General features: G+C 42.8%; 1 protein-coding gene across 5 annotated transcripts in view; it reads left to right on the top strand.

Annotated features, from left to right (window-relative positions):
* Kiaa0753 (KIAA0753 ortholog) overlaps positions 1-16,972 on the top strand; it is a 70,260-nt gene extending 53,288 nt beyond the window's left edge. For 2 of the 5 annotated variants that reach the window (XM_013522135.1, XM_013522136.1), the window contains exons 17-19: positions 4,852-4,969; positions 5,461-5,682; positions 8,669-9,044. In XM_013522135.1, the coding sequence (XP_013377589.1) occupies positions 4,852-4,969; positions 5,461-5,682; positions 8,669-8,843 (515 nt within the window). In that variant the 3' untranslated portion in view covers positions 8,844-9,044. Of the gene's footprint in view, positions 1-4,851; positions 4,970-5,460; positions 5,683-8,668; positions 9,045-14,754; positions 15,193-15,212 lie in introns of those variants that run through there. The other 3 variants (XM_013522138.1, XM_013522137.1, XM_013522140.1) reach the window with 3 other exon arrangements.
* Positions 16,973-20,131: the final 3,159 nt, after the last annotated feature.

The following is a 20,131-nucleotide window of genomic DNA, read 5'->3' as shown; positions in this document are numbered from 1 at the left end:
ACTATCATCTGATAGGTTTTGACAAATGGGTACATGTTTCCTACCCAAGTGCTTATCAGGACATAGCACATATCATCACCTCAGAAAGTTCCCTCGCGCCCTGCCCAGTCAGTTCCCCACCATCAGACTCCACTTGGGAACTGGCTTTGAATTTCATACTGTGCTAGCATTTCATAGAAGAGCTATTGTTTGGTATGCACTTGTCTATTATTTGCCTAGGCTCCTTTAATTCAGTGTAGTGTTCTGTAGATTGAACTATTTTTGCTTATTTCCATTGCTGCGATAACAAATTTAAGTTTATAAACAAATATAATTCATAAATATAGTGACTTAAAACAAGTTTAGTCTGTTACAGTCTTGGAGGTCGGAAGTCTGAAGTGAGTCTTAAAGGGCTGAAATCAGGTTGCTGGGGGAAAGGCTCTTTCTGGAGCTTCCAGGGAAAATCTGTTCCTTAAGTTTCTTCCAGCTTCTCAGGCTGTTAGCATCATTGTCGTTGTTAGTCCAATCTCCGCTTCCATTTTCATATGGCCTTTTCTTCTATAGTCAGATCTTCCTCTGTTTATTATAAGGACACTTATGGTCACATTTAATGTTTCCCACTCACCCAAGATAATCTCCCTATCTCAAGATCCCTAACTTAATCAGAGTCTCTTTTTCAGTAAGGTAACATTCACAGGTCCCAGGAATTAGGATGTAGACATCTTGAGGGGCCATTATTCATCCTGCCACATTTGTATCATATAGTTCATTCCTTTTTTGCTGAGTAGTAGTCTATGGTATGCATACCATATGTTCTTTGTCAATTTCCTATGTCTCTATTTGGTTGCTTATAGTTGGGGAATATCACAAATAGATCTGCTGTGGATATATTCATGTATAATTTTAATATGGTCTATAACTTATTTCTCCTGAATAAATAATATTTAAGATTTGCTAGGTCATGTGATTGGTGTATTTAACTTTTTGTTTTGTTTTGTTTTTGTTTTTTCTCTGGTACTGGGAACTGAACTCACGACCTTGTGCTTGCCAGGCAGGTGCTTTTGCCGCTGAGCTAAATCCCCAGCCCCTTGGTGTATTTAACTTTATAAAAAAAAGGCCAAACCTTTTGCCAAAGAGGCTGTACTACTTACATACCTGTCAACATTCCTACCTACACTGAGCTTCCATTATTGCATGTTCTTTGCCCATTTTGATGGTGTTAATCTTTTTAATTGTAACTATTCTGGTGGAGATATACTGATATCTCGTTGCTTTAATTTCATCTTCTTTGGTTTTGTTTTGTTTTGCTTTGAGGGGGTTGGTACTGGAGATTGAACCCAGGTAATTTAATTTTCTTGAGGAATAATGATGTTTAGAACCTTCTCATGTGATGATTAGAGCTGTGTTTTAGAACGTCCCCCAAACCTTATGTCCTCAGAGGCAGGCTGTTTGAAAAGCAGTTGGATCATGGGGGCACTGTACTCACCCGTGGATTAATCCATGAATAACTTCAGAGCTAAATAGGCTGTTAAGAGGTGAGGCCTTATTGAAAGAGGCATGCTAGTGGGCGCGTGCTCCACTGCTTCCCTCCTCCCTTCTGTCTGCTTTCTGGCCGCCGTGGTGTGAGCAGCCTCTCTGCCAAGCCATTTCTGCCACCATGCCGTTTCTGCCTTAGGGTCAGCAAATGAGTCAAAGTAAACCTCTCCCTTTATTTCCCGGTGTCTGGCATTTTGTGCCAGCAATGAGAAAAGTGACTGAGGCAGTAAGCCACTTGTATATCATCCTTTGGGAAGTGTCAAAAATAAGACTATTTTTAAAAACTAGGTTGTCTAGGGCACCTGTATATGTGCTGGGTGCAAGTTCTTTTCAAATGTATGGGCTTCTGTTACTATTTTTATTTGTTCATTTGTTTCTTTTGTCTTTGGTAGTGCTGAAGGTCAAACCCATGTGCTCTACTTCTGAGCAATATCCCTAGCCCTCTTGTGTTTTGTTGTTTTGATTTTGAGATATCAGCTTTAAAGAGATATAATTCACATACCATAAAGTGCACCCTGTCAAATGTGTATGTTTTACTGGTTTTTAGTGTATTCACATAGCCGTGCAGCCATCACTCCTTTCTGAATTCCAGAACATTCTCACCCACCCCAAAGGGAACTTGTTGTCCCTTTGCCCATGCTCCGCATTCTTCCTCTTTGACTCCTGGTTCTCACTGACCTCAGATAAACGTTTTGCAAATACTTTTCTCCATCTGTGGCTTCCTTGCTTATATTCTAAAAGGCATTAAGTTTTTAATTTTGAGAAATCCAACATCAGGTTTTTTTTATATGGTTTTTGCTTTACATGGTCTCAAGAATCTTTGCCCACCCCCAAGGTGAGAAGAGACTGTTGGTTTCTTCTAGAAGTTTTATGGTTTGGGTGCTGATGTGTAGGTCTGTGACTCTCTTGGATAAGGCTTTTTTTCTTTCTTACCTGATGGATTCTAGCACCATTTGTTGAAAAGATTTTGGCTTTTCTCCTCCACTTTTCGAAATTCATATACACACATTTTGGCTGCAATTGCTAGGCTACTATTACAGTTTTGGCTGTGAAGTGTTCATCAAATTCTGTTTGACTCATGCTTGTCAGTTACTGCCTTCCTCAGTGAAAGGAGGACAGTAAAATGTGCTTAAGCATTTACTTCTAAAGGAATTTAGGTACTATGAGTACTATACTTACTAAAAATTGTAGCAGAAATTAGGGGTAGAGAAGGTTTACAAATGCATACATCACATAATTATTTTAGAATATGGTTTCGGCATATTGTCTTGGAAAAAAATCTGTGTCAAATTTTGACAGAAAGATGAGCCACCTAACTGCAATATTAATGTGCTCTTTTTACATTGTCTGTAATTTGCAAGCACAGTTTTCTCTTCCCATTGTTCTTTTCTTCCCAGCACTGTTCCAACCCCAGTTCTTATCCTCACATAATGATCACGAGTTTTCAAGGCCAAGCTCATGGGATCCTATTTACGCAGTTCTTTTCCTAGCAGGCTGAGCATCCCTATGCCCAAAATCTGAAATGCAAAATGCTGTCAAAGTTTATCAGAGTTTTAGATTTTCACATTAGGGACATTCAACCAGTACTGTCTATGCAGATATTGCAAAATCTGAACATCTCCAAAGTCTGAAACACTTCTAGCCTGAAGCATTTAGGGTAAGGGATACTCTGTATCTTTACGCTAGAATTTTGCTTTCTTCCTCCATTTCTTGCCCATGAACTCCCAAAGCACTCCTAGCATGCTCTCCCACGTGGCACAGCTGTTTGTAAAGGTGTCCTGTCTCTTCCAGCTAAGCCACAGATTCTTTGAGGTCAGAGAATTCTTCATAGTCATGTGTCCAACTGTGCCTGCCATAGGGGCCTTTCCAGTCATTGTTTAGTTAATCAGTGGGCAATTTAGCCTTCTTTCAGATGGAAACAGGGAAGGGTAACATGGAAGGGAAATTTCTTTGGGGGTGGTTTAGTTGGCATGATGTAGAAGATAGTGTTAGGGAGGATTTTTTGGTTTTTCCAAGGACAATTTAAATAAGTAGCCACTATCTAAAATTCTGCCTAGAGTCTAGGTATACATTTAAAAAGAACTCTTTAGAATAGTAAGACCTTAAATGAGTTTTGTTTTGTTTTGTTTTGGTTTGGTTTTTCTTGGTACCGGGAACCAAACTCACGACCTTGTGCTTGCCAGGCAGGCGCTTTGCCGCTGAGCTAAATCCCCAGCCCCTTAAATGAGTTTTTAGATATTTGTAATTTCAGATCATAGGACTGTAATAAGAACTCTTAATGTTTCCACTTCTGCTTACTTGCTGAGTTGCATCACAAAACCAACTTAAAGGGATCTTTGGATTGTGCAGTGTCTTATCCTCCCTATGAACAATTGAAAATTGTACTCAGTAATATTTTTATAAAAGTTAAGCAAGGCAGTCTGACAGTAAGAAATTATAAGCATATGAGTCAAAGAAAGTTACTTGACATACAGATGCTCTCTACCAAGAAGGACAGATTGTCTTCCTACACTTGAAATACATTTAAAATTAGAAATAATGTAAAACTCTGAAGAGCTGTCAAGCCTGCAAGTTGTAGTTAACAAATTAATGTTTTGACTATCATCATGCAGATTTTTTTCCAGCAGTGCCCAAAGACAAATTAAATCAGCTAATTAAGTGTTCAAGTGTGAGTGGTGTTTTTCTTCAGTAATCAAAGCATTTAAAGGTCAAAAAACAAACTTAACTGCTTTAGACTCCTTGAATGGGTAGCCAGTCCAAAAGTCACTCACCATAGCCCGGAGCCTTGAGTAGACCTCTAGAAGTTTTTCTCACAGCTGACAGAGACTTGGAAAGGAGTTGTTTTTTTCTCGGGGGAAGGGGTCCCTGAAATTGAACACAGGGACTTGCACTTGCCAGACAGCCACTGTGCTGCTGAGCTATATCCCCAGTTCTTAACACTGAGTCTTAATTGGTTTGTTTCTCTGCAACTGTTACATTTCAGGGGTTTTGTTTTTTTTTGTTTTTTGGGGTTTTTTTGGTCTTTTTGAGACAAGAGTTTCACTGTACAGTTCAGGCTGGCCTTGAACTCACTATGTAGCCCACGTGAGCCTGAAACTTACAGTGATCCTACTGCTTCAGCCTCTGAGTGCTGGGATTACAGGCATGTGCCACCATGCCAGGCCTTAAGTTTTGCATTTAAAGTAAGAGTAATTTTTCCTTTTACATTGCTAGCTATGCCCTTTATTTTTAAGAGATTTGCATGTGACTTTCTGATAGGTTATTGGCCATTAGAACTCTTAAGACAGATACTAGTTTTTCTTTGCATTCGATCATTTTGTGCTTCTTCTTTTCTAGATCAGAAAACCCCAGCAGTAGGTGAAGGGTCTCTGCCTTCTGTAATCAGGATCACAAAGACAGCAGTTCAGAAGGACCCAGCTGTTAACATCATGTTAGAAAAGCCCTGCAATGCCAAGTAGGTACTAGGCACCTTGTCTGTTTTTGTGCTAGTTGGTTGCCTTTGACTTGTTGAGCTCCAGATTCCTTCAGTTCCCTCAAGCCAGAGAGATGCTCTTAGAGCGAGATCTGCAAACTAGAATGGCTCAGTGAAACAGTGTGGGTCTGAGATGGGCATTGAGTGTTGCATCTTCAGGAGCCTTTTAGCACCTAGCAACAGTCAGCTGGCTATTCACGTTGAGAGCATTGCTTTGGTAGATGTGGGTTGTGCTAGCTGTTTACTGCAAGATTTGCTCTCAGAATTATTTTAGAAACAGTAATGCTTAGGGGGTTGAGGGTGAGTGCAGTGAAAAGCGGCGTAATGAATGGTGATAAGATACTGAATTTTATTTAGCATGAAAAAAAGAAATGAAGGAGAGCCTTTGGTAATCAAAATGTCAGGGTAAATTAACAGTTCACCATAGTTTACCGATAATTTTGAATGTCTTCGTCTTCTTCATTTCTCCTCAGTTCCTTGGATGACAGTGTAGAGACAGAGCAATCAGAGAGAAGAGAGACTCCCCTTCCGTCCCGTGCAGAAGACTCCCAGCAGAGAGAAGGCTGGACTTTCCTGTTTGTCCCACCCAGCATGCGGCACAGCATTGGCGACTACTGTAGCCGGTTTGAGCAGTACCTCCGGATCATGTCTCATGAGGCCGTAGGCTCCTTCAACCCATGGCTGATAGCTGAAAGGTCAGTAAAATGTGTGTCCCTCTGTTTAGGATCCAAGGGCTAGATTTTAGACTTAGAGAAAAGCTGGACAAAGGAATAGTCAAGGGCTTACAACATGCCTTTGGGGCGTGGAGTTCCAGTGGTTGATCTTGGGCTAAAGGGCAGGCTGACTGAGACCTTAAAGGAGCATGAGCTTTGCCATCCCTAGAAGTGCTTTGCAGCCTTCTCTTCTCAGGCAGTGTTTTAGTCAGATCAAGCTGCCCTAAAATACTGCAGACTAGAGGACTTAAGCTGTAGGCATGTATTTCTCATGGTTCCGGAGGCTGGGAAATCTAAGATTGAAGTGTTCAGTGAACATCCCCTTCCTGACCTGTAGACAGCTGCCTTCTTGTGTCTTCTCCTGGTAGACAAAGTAAACGCTTGCTTCTCATCCTCCCTCCCTTCCGTTTTCCTTCCCTCCCTCCCTTTATTACTCGTTCTCTCTCTTTTTCTTTTCTTTCTTTTTTATTTTTTGTTTTTTGAGACAGGGTGTCACTGTAATTCAGGCTGGCCTTGAACTCATTGTGGAGCCCAGGTTGGCCTCAAACTCTCAGCAATCCTCCTGCCTCAGCTTCCCAAGCGCTGGGATTATAGGTGTGTGCTACCACACCGAGCTTCTTCACCTTTTTAGAAGGTTACTAATCCCACCCCATCATAAAGCCCCACCCTCTTGATTTTATCTAGATTTAATTGCCTTTCAAAGGCCTCACTCCAAATAGCACATTGGGAATTAGGACTTCAAAGTATGAATTTTGAGGTAGAGACATAAACTTGCAGTTCTGAAGGACAGAGGTGTGACCTAAAGTTAAGTCACAGCTGGTTTCCTGTTGCTGTGAAGGTGATGTCCCATCGGAGAACACAATATACTGCTGGGTGGGAAAAGCCAGTGATGCTGAAGTCTTGGTTGGGGCCACACTTGCCTGTATAAGCAGCACCCCTCTGGCTGCAGCATTTTCATGCTCCCTTCTGCGAGTCGTCTTTCCCGGGAAACGGAGCTGTATATTGTCAGAACAGGATCCTGCTGCTACTACAATTTGAAGAGTGGATTATCTTTTTTATGAATACAACCCTGAAAAGATGTACATAAAGCCATTCTTTTTAAGAGAGGGTCAAAATTTAAATTCCCATGGATATCACTTTATTAAAACCATGCAAGATATTTTTCATGGAGATAGGTGATATATTATGATTACACTTCTTCCTTAAAGAAGTTTTTTAAATGTTCCAAGAGTTAATAATTACCTCCTTTTTTTTTTCTTTGCCTCTTCTTTTACACATTTATTAACTTTCTGCATATACTAGTTAATAATCTCTTAGTTTAATCCTGATTAAACAAAGATAGCAGTTAACCTTTTTGCAGTGAGTTTACCATGAGAGCCTAGGTATTGGAAAAACCACCACTAAATCAAAGCCAACACAGGAAAAGAAAGGACTCAAATCAGTATCATTGTCATCAGACATGTGAATTTAGGCAAGTCTGCCACTGCAGGCCATCTGATCTATAAATGTGGTGTTGACAAAAGAACCATTGAAAAATTTGAGGAGGAGCCTGCTGAAATGGGGAAGAGTTCCTTCAAGTACACCTGAGTCTTAGATAAACTGAAAGCTGAGCATGAGTGTGGTATCACCATTGACGTCTCCCCGTGGAAATTCGAGACCAGCAAGTATTATGTGATGATCATTGATGCCCCAGGACACAGACTTTATCAAAAACTTACAGGGACATCTCAGGGTGACTGTGCTGTCCTGATAGTTGCTGCTGGTGTTGGTGAATTTGAAGCTGACATCTCCAGGGATGAGCAGAGCAGTGACCATGCCCTTCTGGTTCAAATGCTGGGTGTGAAACAGCAGTTAAAATGGATATCACTGAGCCACCCTACGGGCAGAAGGGATACGAGGAAATCATTAAGGAAGTCACCACCTACATTAAGAAGATTGGCTACCACCTGACACAGTTTTTGCCAGTTTCTGGTTGGAATGATGGCGGTGTGCTGGAGTCAAGTGCATATATGCCTGGGTTCAAGGGTGGAAAGTTGCTCATAAAGATGGCAGTACCAATAGAACCACACTGCTTGAAGCTTTGGATTGCATCTGACCCCACAGTCACTCAATGGACAAGCCTTTGCATCTGAAGTAAAGTTTGTTGAAATGCACCATAAAGCTTTGAGTGAAGCTCTTCCTGGGGGCAGGGTGGGCTTCAACGTCATGAACATGTCTAGCAAAGATGTGCATTGTGGCAGTGTTGCTGGTGACAGCAGAAATGATCCATCAAGGGAAACAGGTGGTTTCATTGCTCAGGGGATTATCCTGAACCATCCAGGCCAAATCAGTATGGCAGGCTAGGCCCCCATACTAGGTTGTCACACAGCTCACATTGCTTGCAGGTTTGCTGAGCTGAAAGAAAAGATCAAGCACCCACTGCTAGTAGTCTAGTAAGATTGAAATCTTGATCTGGTTCCAGGCATGTGTGTCGAGAGCATCTCTGACTCTCCTCCGCTGGGTCGTTTTGTGGTTGGTGATATGAGACAAACAGGTGCTGTGGGTGTCATCAAAGCAGTGGACAGGAAGGCTGTTGCAACTGGCAAGGTTACCAAGTCTGCGCAGAAAGCTCAAAAGGCTAAAGGAATATTATCACTAACACCTTCCACCCTAGACTTAATCAGTGGCCGAAGATCAGTCTCAGAACTGTCTCTCTCATTGGCTGTTTAAGTTTAATACTATAGTAAAGTACTGATTAATGATAACAGTGTATCACAAAACCATCAGAAGGAAAGGAGAATGTTCTGTAAACTACTTGTTTTTTGTGTGTGTGGCAGTTTTAGGTTATTTTTTACATCAACATTTTTTAATGGAAACGACTTGACCAAAAATCTGTCACAGAAGTTTAAGATCCATTAAAACAAAGTTTAATGAGAGAAGAATATCAGTTAATCCCTATTTCTGAAGCTCACCTCTGCTTTTTTTGCAGAGGACCCTCCCCTCTTCCTCCCACATTGATCCAACCTGTCTGCACTCCTGCTCTGCCAAGTGGCCCTTGCTCCGGGACTTCATCCCGTATTGAATGTAGGTTTCCTCCCTCCCATGTTAGCCTCCTCATCGTTAGCGTCGTCATCTTCCTCTTTCTTAGTTTACTCTTGCTTTGATGGAATTTATCCTGCTTTGTGTATTGGAGGAAATTTCTTGAGACTTACAAGTTTGAAAGTATCTCTTTTCATACTTGATTGATGGTTGAGCTGAGGTTATTTTTTAAAATAGGTATTTATTTAGCAGACTAGGATTGCACTTAGGGCCTCACACATACCTAGGAGGGATCAAACTTAGGCCTCACACGTGCCTAGGCAAGCACTGTACCACTAAGCTACATCCCAGTCCTTTTAAAGTTGTATCTTAAGACAAAGTCTTGCTAAGTTACCCACCTGAACTTGCACTGTAGTCCTCCTGCCTCAGTCTCCCAAGTAGCAAGGATTGCAAGTGTGTGCCCGACACCTGCTGCACTGAGTTTTAAATTACTGATTTATTTTTCCAAAGAATATACCTTCTTTTTTTTTGTGGGGGTAGAAGAGATTGTCACTTAACTGCCAGAAGTAGGAGTGGAGAACTACTAATAGATATGTAAGAACAAGAAAATCTGTTTTTGTTTTACAAATTTTCAACCAGTTTTCATGTTTCCTGCCCATACCTCACTCCCCCTGAGCCTTTCTGATGTTTGTGGGACAGATCAACTTATTTTTCCTTAGCAACCCCTATAGACGTGTAGGTCTCAGCTTCCTCTGGACTTTCTCTGTTCTGCTCAGTCAGTTATGATTCTTCTTGTGGTTTTTACCCTCTGAAAAATTTGGACATTTCTCATCTACTTTTTTCCTTTTTCTTTTTATACATTTATGTACTTGTATATCTGTTTCCTTTTGTTTTAGCAGGGTTAGGGGCAGGATCAGGGATAATCATTTATAATGAAGACTTGAGGTTAACTGAAAGTCTTTTATCTTTAAGATAGGACCCTTCAAAGTATATAGGGCCCTTTGTTCTGGGGGAGGTGAGCATTGCCTTCACATGTACTCCTAAGGATTTTCTGGGGAAGAGAAGGAGATTGGACTTGCTTCTGTGTGGTGACACAGTCCCTTGGCGTACTGACTCTTTTCCTGTAACCTGTCTGGATCAGGTAGACAGACTGGCATATTGAGAAGTCTAAGGCAAGCCAAGGAAGATAGCCTGTTCCTTGTATGTTCTTCACCTGACAGACTGATGCATTTTGTTCATAGTTCTTTTGTAGGTATAGGGGAAGGTTCTCGCAGCCTGTAAGGAATAATATGTTAATGCACAGAGCACAGAGCTATTAAAATATGCCTGAGGTTTTATAGATGTTTTCCTGTTAACCTTTGGCCCCAAGTGACAGTGCATCTTAACACTGTAGCTCTGTGGTTTTATGTTGTGGTTGTTTGCTTGTTTATTTTTAAATCTCTCTGGCTTTTACTTCTTGGATGTTCCTCAAAGGTGACAGTTGTATTGATCAGCATTTGAAAAGTATCCAAAGACAGTTGACTTCAATATCCTCTCGGTTAAGGGGGAAACTAGCTGAGTTTGTTTGTTTTAGTCTTTAATGCCTCTGTTCTTCCTCATACCAAAAGAAAGTCAACATCACAATGATCAGAATGAGTAGATGATGTAAACTGGAGGCAAATAAAAGATTAGTTGGGAAAAAGACTTAAGACAGTGCTTTTGATAAAAAGAAAACTATAAGGGTTCCTGATTTTCCTTTGCAAAAATGAGATTTTTGGTTGAAAAGAACAGATTCAACATATGTATTTATCTGTACTCCTTGTATCCCTACCCCACTGTGTGTTGTAAAAAAAATAAAAGACATGAAATTGTAAATGGCAGTAAACAAGAATATCAGTAAGAATCTGGAATCCATAAAGCGATTAGACAAATGGTAAGTGACCTAGCAGACCAGACAAAGTAAAGCACCTAGTGAGAATAAAGCCAAGAACCAAGTTTATCTGTATAGAACCTTGGTATGGCTTCGGAGCCAGATGCACCATATGTCTGTGAAGGCATGGATACAGGTTAGCCTGAAAATAGGAGGCTTGGTGGCAGTTGATTCTCATTCTTAAAAATGAGCAGACAGCTGAGATGACCAGACATTTGAAAGATACATATGCTGTTGTAACAGATAAAGAAAGCTCTAAGGAATTAGGGACAATGCTGTGAACAGAACAAAACATCTAAAAAAGAAACTAGAATTAATATCCTTGGAGAAGTAAGTAAAGCTGTTATATCATGAGACAAGAATAGGGTACTATTTTTTAAAAACTTTCAGAGAATTAAAGAAGTTATTTGAAATTAAAAACATGATGGATAAAATAAATTGATTACAAGTACTGAAAAACTCATTTCTCAAGCTGTACAATAAAAAAAATGAGCTAGATAACAGAAAAGATTTTTAAAAATTAGAGGGTGGGTCTAAGAGATCCAATAACTAAATAATAAGAGTGCCAGAATATGGGAAAAAATGAAAAAAATATAGAGGTTATCCTAGAAATACTATAACAACCTTTTTAGGAGGCTGTCTGTAGTTGTTTGATTGAAAAAGTTCATCAGTTGCCCACTGTGAGGGAATGAATGAATTACCCAGAACACATCATTACATATCATTAGGAAAAGGGACAGTTGAGCATCGTGCTGTAAAGAAAAGATGACAAAAGATTCCAGAAAATTAAAACTGGATGCCTTCAAGTAATCAGAAATAAGAATGGCGTATTATTTTCAGTGGCAACACTGGAAGAAGCTAAGATATTGTAGTTCCCAAATTTAACCTTGACTTCTGTGTTCAGCTAAATTATCAGTTAAAGATAGGGATAAAATAAAAATAATTTTAGGTATGTAGTGTTCAAAAATTCAGTTTCCCTGTACTGTTTCTCTGTAAGCTGTTGGAGGGTATGTGCCACCAGTGCAAGGTGTGCATTAAGAAAAAGGCACACTTGGGGTTTAGGAAACTTAGATTACAACATGGAACGTCCAGGAAAACTGTAAAAGCCATTTCCAGGGGATATTTTCAGTAAGCATAGAATCACACTTACCGAAATACTGGGGCACAGGACCCCAGGAGGGATGGTTCCTCAAGGGAAAGACAAAGTGAGACCAGGTGTGATTGCAAATGCCTGTAATCCCAACACTCAGGCTGAGGCAAGAGGACTGCTCAGAGCTCAAGGCCAGCCTGAGCTATATAGGGAGATCCTGTCTCAGAAATGAAAGATCGAGTGAGGAAAGTTGAATTAAAGAGTCAGGCATTGTGGTGTACACCTGTCATCTCAGCCACCCAGGAGGGCTGAGGTAAGAGGATGGCAAGTTTGAGACCAGTCCAAGCAACTTAGGGCAACCTGTGGAGACTCTGTCTCAAAATAGAAAGGGCTGAGGATGCAGTTGAGTAGCAGAATACTTACCTAACATATGTGAGTTTCTGTGTTCATTTCCCAGTACTTCAAAAGAAGAGAAGGAGAAAAAAGGATCTATTACCTGCTGTGTTGAAATGTCCTGGAAGCAACTTTATATTTCATTGTTTGGTGCTGGGTTCATGATGGAAACACAGAGAGCAAAGCAAATGTAAAAATGAGGTAGTTGCTTCCACTTCTAGTAATGATGCGCTTGGTAATTTGGACCACCTTTCCCACTAAGGATATCTGCTAATAGAAAAGCTGTATTGAAAATAAAACATACATGCTTGCTGGCATCAAAAAGTTAACTAGGTAATAAAAAAAATAACTGGGCCAGGATCCTGGATAAAATAGACCCAGGGAGGTTAGGGAGGTTAGCCATTGGATGGCACTGGATGGTTACTTCGGAGAGAGAGGAGTCCCATTGGGGTAGCCTTTTCAGGTCAGAAGACAGAGGTTGGAATCCAGGGATTACCAAGGTATGGCATTTGTCCTGGCTAACCTCTCTCACTTTTGTCTTGTTTCATTTATTTGCAGTGCTGGGGATTGAACCCAGGGTCTTGTGCATGCTAGGCAGTTGCTCTACCACTGAGCTACGTCTCCACCCTTTCAGTCGCTTGAAAAGTCCACACTCTTGCAAGTTCAGGTGACTTGAATGTAAATAGGCTTCTGAGCCACTCCACTTGGATTAAACTGACTCTAGATTGTTGCTGCCCCCCAGTCTCCAGGAATAAGCAAACGTAAACTTTCTCTGGAAGAAAATAACATTGTTGTATAGGGCTTCACTTATTTCTACAATCTTCAAGTGTAGTGTCTGGAGTGTAGAAAGACAAGAGAGAGAGAGAAAACAAAAACAGACCCACAACATTTCCAAATATTAAAGCTATTTCATTGACATTAAAATAACTGCCTAGTGTGTTGATACAAATAGAAGATACATCTTGGAATTTGGCAGAGAACTAGGAACTTTAAAAGCCCAACTATGCATTCTAGAATAAAAAACACGTTTTCTGAAATTAGAAATTCATTGGATGGGCTCAGCAGCAAATTAGATACAACAGAAGAAAAACTTAGAGACTTGGAACATAGCACAGAAAAATTATCTGGAGTGATAATGTGGAGACACAAAGAAGAGAGGATAAAGTTAGAAGGTCTACTAGTATATATGTTATTAGAGTTTCAGAAGGAGAGGAGAGCAAGAAAATGGGTCAGAAATAACACCCTTTTGCACAGTGGCATCGGTTAGCAATTCTAAAATGAGTTTTTCTGTATTTTAAGATGGATCAAATAAGGGAGTACAATTTGAATAACGAGAGCAAGGTTTCTGAGGATGGGGTAGGATGCACCCTCTGTTGAATTGGAATTACAGCTATCCTTGTGAATATATAGTTTTTGATAGCTATAGAAATACAAATGAAGGTGTGTGTGTATTTGTGTGTGTCCTAGTCTCACTGAGAGGGCCTAGAACTGGAGGTACCAGCAGCAGTTAGCAGGCCTGGTGCCCAGATCTTGGATTCTCAGTACTGTTTTTCATGAGGAGGTACCAGCGCTCTGTAGAGAAATGACTGGTTCCCGGGCTAGGGCTGGGACTGGAGATGTAAGACATCACGTTGTACCAGAAGGAAATGCTCGTAGGGGGACCTGTCAAGAGGGCGCAGCAGCCACCTTGAAGAGGCTACTATGGGCCAGAGCCAGTATGTTTTTAAGCATTAAAACAAGTAGCTATAGTAAAGGGCTATAAAAATAAGACCCTGTAAGGCCAAACTGATATGAATGAATGAATGAATTAGTGAATTATTGGATGAATACGTAAATAAGAGAGAAAGAAGGAAAACCTCTTTAGCACAGTGGAATAGCAACTATGAAATGGAGATAGAATGATGGAATTAGAAAATCAGTGTTTGGGAATCTTGCAGTAATTGATGTCAGGAAAGTTTGATGAGAAACAGGATATTTACATAGTCTCAAAGAATCCTCCTACAGTATACTTTTTAATTACAAAGGGAAGATAGTAACTTTACTAGAGAGAAGCCTAGAAACCAAGTGTTCAAAATAATCAGTCATCTGCTGGGCATACTGACACACTCCTGTAATCCCAGCACTTGGGGGGCTGAGGCAGGAGGATTGCTACTAGTTCAAGGCCAGCCTGGCTACATAGTGAGTTCAAGGCTAGTCTGAACTACATAGAAAACTACATAGTTTTGTTTCAAAACAAAACAAAATAACCTCACAGTCATCATTAATGGGACAAATAGATACTATGAGGCACTGAGGAGACACAATATCCCTCCTGTGGCGTTGTTCCAAAAATGTAGGCTGACACTGACCATAAAGGAACACCAGACAGACCCAGATTAGGGACGGTCTACCAAAAAAAACCCTTTCCTTTTCACAAACTGTTAAGGTTATGAAAGGCATAGATGGAAGACCTCTTTCAGACTAAAACTAAAGAAACCTGAGAACCAAATGCAGCCCAGGATGCTGGAAAGAACCATGAGCTACAAAAAGTTTTCTTTTAAAAGAATGTTTTTGATGGTTAGTGAAATTTGAGTATGGTCTATAGATAAGATTAGATATTAATTCTGTACAGATATTAATTTTATTTTGTTTATAATTATTGCAGTTATCTAAGAGGATGTCCTTGTTTCTTGGAAACACATGAAGTAGTTGAGGAATATTAAGCATGCAGCTTGCTCTCAGGCAGCTCAGAAGAGCGGGGTTGGGGCACAGAGAGAAAAAGAGGAGGACAGGCTTGGGCATCCTGCCCCTTCTCCCGCAGAGAAGGCGCACACCCTTTCCTCCCATGTGGTGGTCGTCCATGCTGTGTGTGAGCAGGGGCTGGATTGCAGCTAATTTCTGGTCACCTCTGGTTTCAGCCATCCCAGGTAAGGTGCATTTGTCTGTCTACAAGGCTCTACAGGCCTTTGGAATCCGAGCATCGACATCTTACTATCTTGGCTGTTCTTGGCCTTTTGCATTTTCATTTGAATTTTAGGGTTGACTTGCTGAGTTCCTCAGCTGAGTAAAAGATTGGTTTGTGTTTGGCCATCCATGGCTTCAGCTGTGTCGTTTATCTTCTAGCTTTTCTGAAGAGCTGGTAGATGAAGCCCTGGGGGCCGTGGCTGCGGAACTTCAGGATGCATGTGAAGACTACGCAGAAGCTGTGTTTACCTCAGAATTCCTAGAGGTTGCTGCATAAAGGCTGTCGACACAGGGCTCCTCCTGTCACACTGGAGAAGGGACACACCACTCTGTGCCGAGCCCACGGGAAACCTTTGTCCTTAGCCTTCTGTCCAGGCCCAGAAACTGGTGCCTCCAGAAGGAAAGAAAGAAGAAAGGAAAGGGAGAGGGAGAGGAGAGGGAAGAGATGCCATTGAGGTCGGTCTCACTGTGTCTTCTCTCATTGTCATAGCAGTGCTTCTGGAAGCCTCTGGTGAGATGTGCTGGGCCGGAGATATAGCTCAGCAGCACAAGTGCCTGCCTGGCAAGTACGAGGTCCAAAGTTCGATTCCCAGTACCAAAAAAATAAAAATAAAAAAAAAAGAGATGTGCTTGATTTTATCAATGTCCAGGAAATATGAATCAATTATGACAGTATAATACTTGCAAAGTGTACAATTTTTCTATTGAAATATGTTTCTGGCTCAGACTGCTGAAAAATGCTTTGAAAGGCAACAGATAAACATGTTTCACGGGGCTGGGGATTTAGCTCAGCGGCAAAAGCGCCTGCCTGGCAAGCGCAAGGTCGTGAGTTCGGTTCCTGGTACCGGAGAAAAACCAAAAAAAAAAAAAAGAAAAACAAAAACAAAAACATGTTTCACACAGGACCGAAGGTGCTGTTGACCAGCGGCATCAACGCCCACACGAGTGCAGTTACTGTCCGGTCCCAGCACCTGGCTCCTGCTTTCCAGCTTTGGCTGTATCCTGTGAGGACACCTGTCCCCTCTGGGTTGCAGGTGCACGTGGAGCGCAAAATTTGGTGCTGCTGCCAAAGCTCTGCACCCAGGCAGCTAAAAGTAGGAACCCACCGGTGCATGGTGCCAAACACCCCTTCCTTTAAGGTCTGGTCCCTGAATCACTTTTCACATGTTCAGTTCCTCAAAGTCTTACTGCTGTGGGTTGACACATTCTGGTATAAAAAGGTTTCTCAGCATTCAGAGGAAGATACAAGACACCAGGAAAGGACCAGGCCTTCTGTCTGCCAGGTAGAGGTATGAAGCTTTCTTGGTCTCCCCAGAGACTATCTCCTCACCGAGGAGGGGCCTGGAGTGAGAGGAGGGCAGAGCTGGGTAGTGTGGAGACGTATGGGTCTCCCCAGAGGAAGGAAGACACTGAAGAGCCTTGATAGCTCTGATGTCTTAGAGGTCATGGTACCAAGGGAGAAGCCTCTGTTTTCAGAAACTGAATTCAGAAAAAGAATATGCACAAAAAGAAGGCCAGTGCCTGGAAGAAGTTTCCCTTCATTGCCTGAGGCTTGGTGAAAGAAATGTGAGAACAGACTACGTGAGACAGACCCCCAGGAGTAACGGGAACCTTGTGACACACACAGTGTTGTGTGGGATTGTTTCTAAAATACAGGTATTTCAGGTGATACTGTAGACTGCTTGATTGTATGTATTTGTGCAGAATTGATTTTCATTTAATGGTAATGTTTTCCTGCTTAATTCTATGTGACTTCAGAATGTAAAAAGCTTTGAGAGGATTACAGGTCTTTAATCTGAAGCGTTAAATGTGTGCACTTGAACTGAGAAGAGACCTGTGATTGGTAGTGAAAAGTCATTTGTGTGGCAGTTCTCACTGTGCTGGTTTTTTAAAAAATAAATTCAATATTTTAAAGTATATACATGTCTAGTTGAACTAATTTACATCTCCTTTTTTCCCACAGGCAAAGTGGAATGTGATTTACAGAAACCACTGAGAATACTTATATATTTGATATGAGTATCGTGAATTATTTGCCATTTCTCTCTCTCAGAAAAAAAAAAGGATAAAAAGCTAACATTTATTGAGCACATACTAGAGCATTGCCCTAAGTGCTTTCCCTGTGTTACGTATTTAATCTTCATATCCCCTATGGGGGATAGATGCCATTATTCTATTTTACAGATGAGTACAGGGAGAGAGGAGGAGGTATTTGTCAAAGGAGCCCGTGTTCTGTGATGCCATGGTCATAGATTCACTTCTTCCCACAGAACTCAGGGCTTTCACTCGAGTGCCATCTGCCGCTCCCTGTCCCCTCAGTGTGTCCCAGACCCCGTCTTCTGGAATGCTCCCTTTCTAAGCACTCCTGCTGCAGCCTTTTCTGAGGTGTCTGCTCAGCCCCTCCTGCACCAGATGCTCCCTCTCGCGACCGACAGGGCTGAGGCTCACACCTGCCTGCGGGTCCAGACCGCCCCTTCATAGCCACAGTGAGCCTCTATGGCCAAAGCATTCTCCAGAGACAAAAAGCAAACTGCAAGAAATAAAAACTTCCATTTGAAAATGGAGGCTGAATCCTGAGAATATAAATTGTCCTGTTTACAGTCTTGCAGCTCTAGAAATTTTGCTTTTTGAACAAGAGCTGAGCACGTGTGAGTCATTCTCTATCTCCCTTTAATTTTCTCATGACCTACTCATGTCCTATTTTCAGAAAGTCATGCGTGAGTTTGGTATTCTCATGTTGCATGAGCTGTCCGCAATTTACAGAGATGCTAGAGTGCCTTCTGTATCTTCAGCGCTCCCACCCAGATCCTCCTTTCCCAGCCCTTGTCAGGTTGGGTTTTACCTGGTAACACACCTGCTCTAGTCTGTTCAGCAGCTCGAGGGAGGGACTGCCCCTAGCATATCATAGGTGCCCAGCAAGATCTTCTGAATGAAAGAAGGGATTGCTTTTGTACAGAAAGCCTGTTACGTCTTTACAGTGCGCAAACATCTACTGACTGTGACCCCAACATACAATTCCATCTGTGAGGATGTAGGCCCTCCATGCCCCTTGACAGGTCACTCCTGTGGATCAAACTTGGGGTGGGCTCTGGGGCTGGAGAAGAAGCAGAGGGAGTGGGGAGCACACAATGACCCCCTTCCCCACCTCCTTATACCTTATTCTCTCGCTACAGGCTCCCTGCGTCCTCTGCCTGTAAGCTCAGGGGCAAGAAGTGTTGGGGTTGGAGACAGGGTGAAGAGACACAGTCCTCTTTCCCCCCTCCCTCCCTGGCTCACAGTCTCTGCCTCCCTGGGGGAATGTGTGGAGGGGAGCAGGCAGAGGAGCTAGCCCTGGAGGAGGAGGGGGAGGCATGACCACTGCACTGTGGGCCCAAGCAAAGCCCACAGCCAACAGCAGGGGAAAGGCCTCCAGAAAGGTCTCTGTGTCTTCGAGAGCAGGGCTAGTGTCTGAGAGGCACATGCTGTGTCTTCGCAGCCGGAGACACTAAATCAGGGTGTCTGCCCTCCTCCCTCCAGTGAGTTGCCGTACTTCCGTCTCAAGCATGTGCAGAGCAGCAGAGAGCAGTAGCCTGGACGGATGTCTTCATCAGTCTTGACTTAGCAGCTCTGTGCGAGGTTAAGAGCCAAGATCTCGATCCATTTCAGCTCTGGTACATGTGTTACTTGACAGAGCCCAACAGTGTGGGCCTGGGTTGGAAGGAGTTCGAGCTGACATCCTGTGTGCTTCCTCTTGGTTTTTGGCACAGGCCCATGACACCTGATTGGGAACCACGTGAACTCTGTCAGCCATCTCTAGTACCGTGCCTGCCCTGATTGGAGCCCTCTCAGCTCTGAGAGCCAGACTGCAGACGGCTTCTGTGAGCAGGCCTTGCTTCCCACATCACCCTGCAGCGTGATCCCCCTTCACCAGCATGACAGGGCCCCGTGCCTGGCACACTGGCCAGCCACTCGTCTGCTTTTACCGTCTGTGCAGGGCCCTGAGTGTGGCTCCGCCCTCTCTTCTAGATCCTTCTTTCCCTGCTGTCTTTCTAGAGTCCCGTTAGCTATGTAGGTCCTCTATGTCCCAGGCCACCCTCATCAGCTACTTGAACCATCCTACTGCCTTTTGCCATTTTTCTGTATGACTCTTTCCATGCACTGGACTAGACATTCTCCTGTAGCCTGCACTTGCATCTGTGTGTCCCAGCCCCGAGCCTGCCCACCTTAGACCCCAGATGGCCTCTGCTGTGTCTTGCGGATACTCACCACACCCCCTCTTCTCCTTTCCTCTGAGCCCTCGCTCTAGGGGTCTGCCCTGAGGCTGCTCCTTCTCTCCCTTCCCTGTGGAGTTTGGAGAAGGCATTAGCATCTGTTGTAGTTTGGGGTTTTGCAAGGGGGACAGTATAATACAGGACACATATTTTATAAGATTATTTCATAATAACCACCCAAAGAATCATATACAAAAAGAGTGCAGGAAATCTCTCCACATGCTAAGGACCAAAGAATCCAGCTGAGGGCCTGGATCTCACAAAAATGTCCTGCATGAATCCAGCTGAAGACCTAGAGCCCATAACAATGCCTCCCACAAGTCCAACTGGAGGCCTACAGCCCATGACAATGTCTCATACAGGCCTGTTTCACAGGTCTGCACTGGGACAGCACAAAGCTTCAGTGGTGTAAGCTAGAAAATCTGTGCCAGTGGGATGAAGGATCTATGCTAGTAGGCTGAAGGATCTGCTCTGGAACCAGGAAGCATTGCTCAAAGTAAGAACGAGGACTCCCCCGAACAGTACCACAGCCATCTTCAGTAATGGTGAGGTCCTGAGCTCCTCTGATGATGAGGAAAGCCAAGTTCCCATCAGGAAAGCCAAGGTGACGAGCTACTCCAGGAGACTGAGCGATGCACCATCTTCCCCTCCAGGGCCGGGAAGCGATGCTCAAAGTGAGGACCAGAGCTTCCCCGAAGTGAACTGAAGCCATTCTCAGTGACTATGAGGTCCTGAGCTCCTCAGACAATGAGAACAGCTGAGTTCATCAGGAAAACCAGCATGACAAGCTCCTCCAAGAGAACCAACAGCTCCTTACAGCTTCTAATA

The sequence above is a fragment of the Chinchilla lanigera genome, unplaced genomic scaffold, assembly GCF_000276665.1.
Source record: "Chinchilla lanigera isolate Chin_1 unplaced genomic scaffold, ChiLan1.0 scaffold00066, whole genome shotgun sequence".
Classification (NCBI taxonomy): domain Eukaryota; kingdom Metazoa; phylum Chordata; class Mammalia; order Rodentia; family Chinchillidae; genus Chinchilla; species Chinchilla lanigera.
This window is presented reverse-complemented; position numbering and strand designations above follow the sequence as displayed.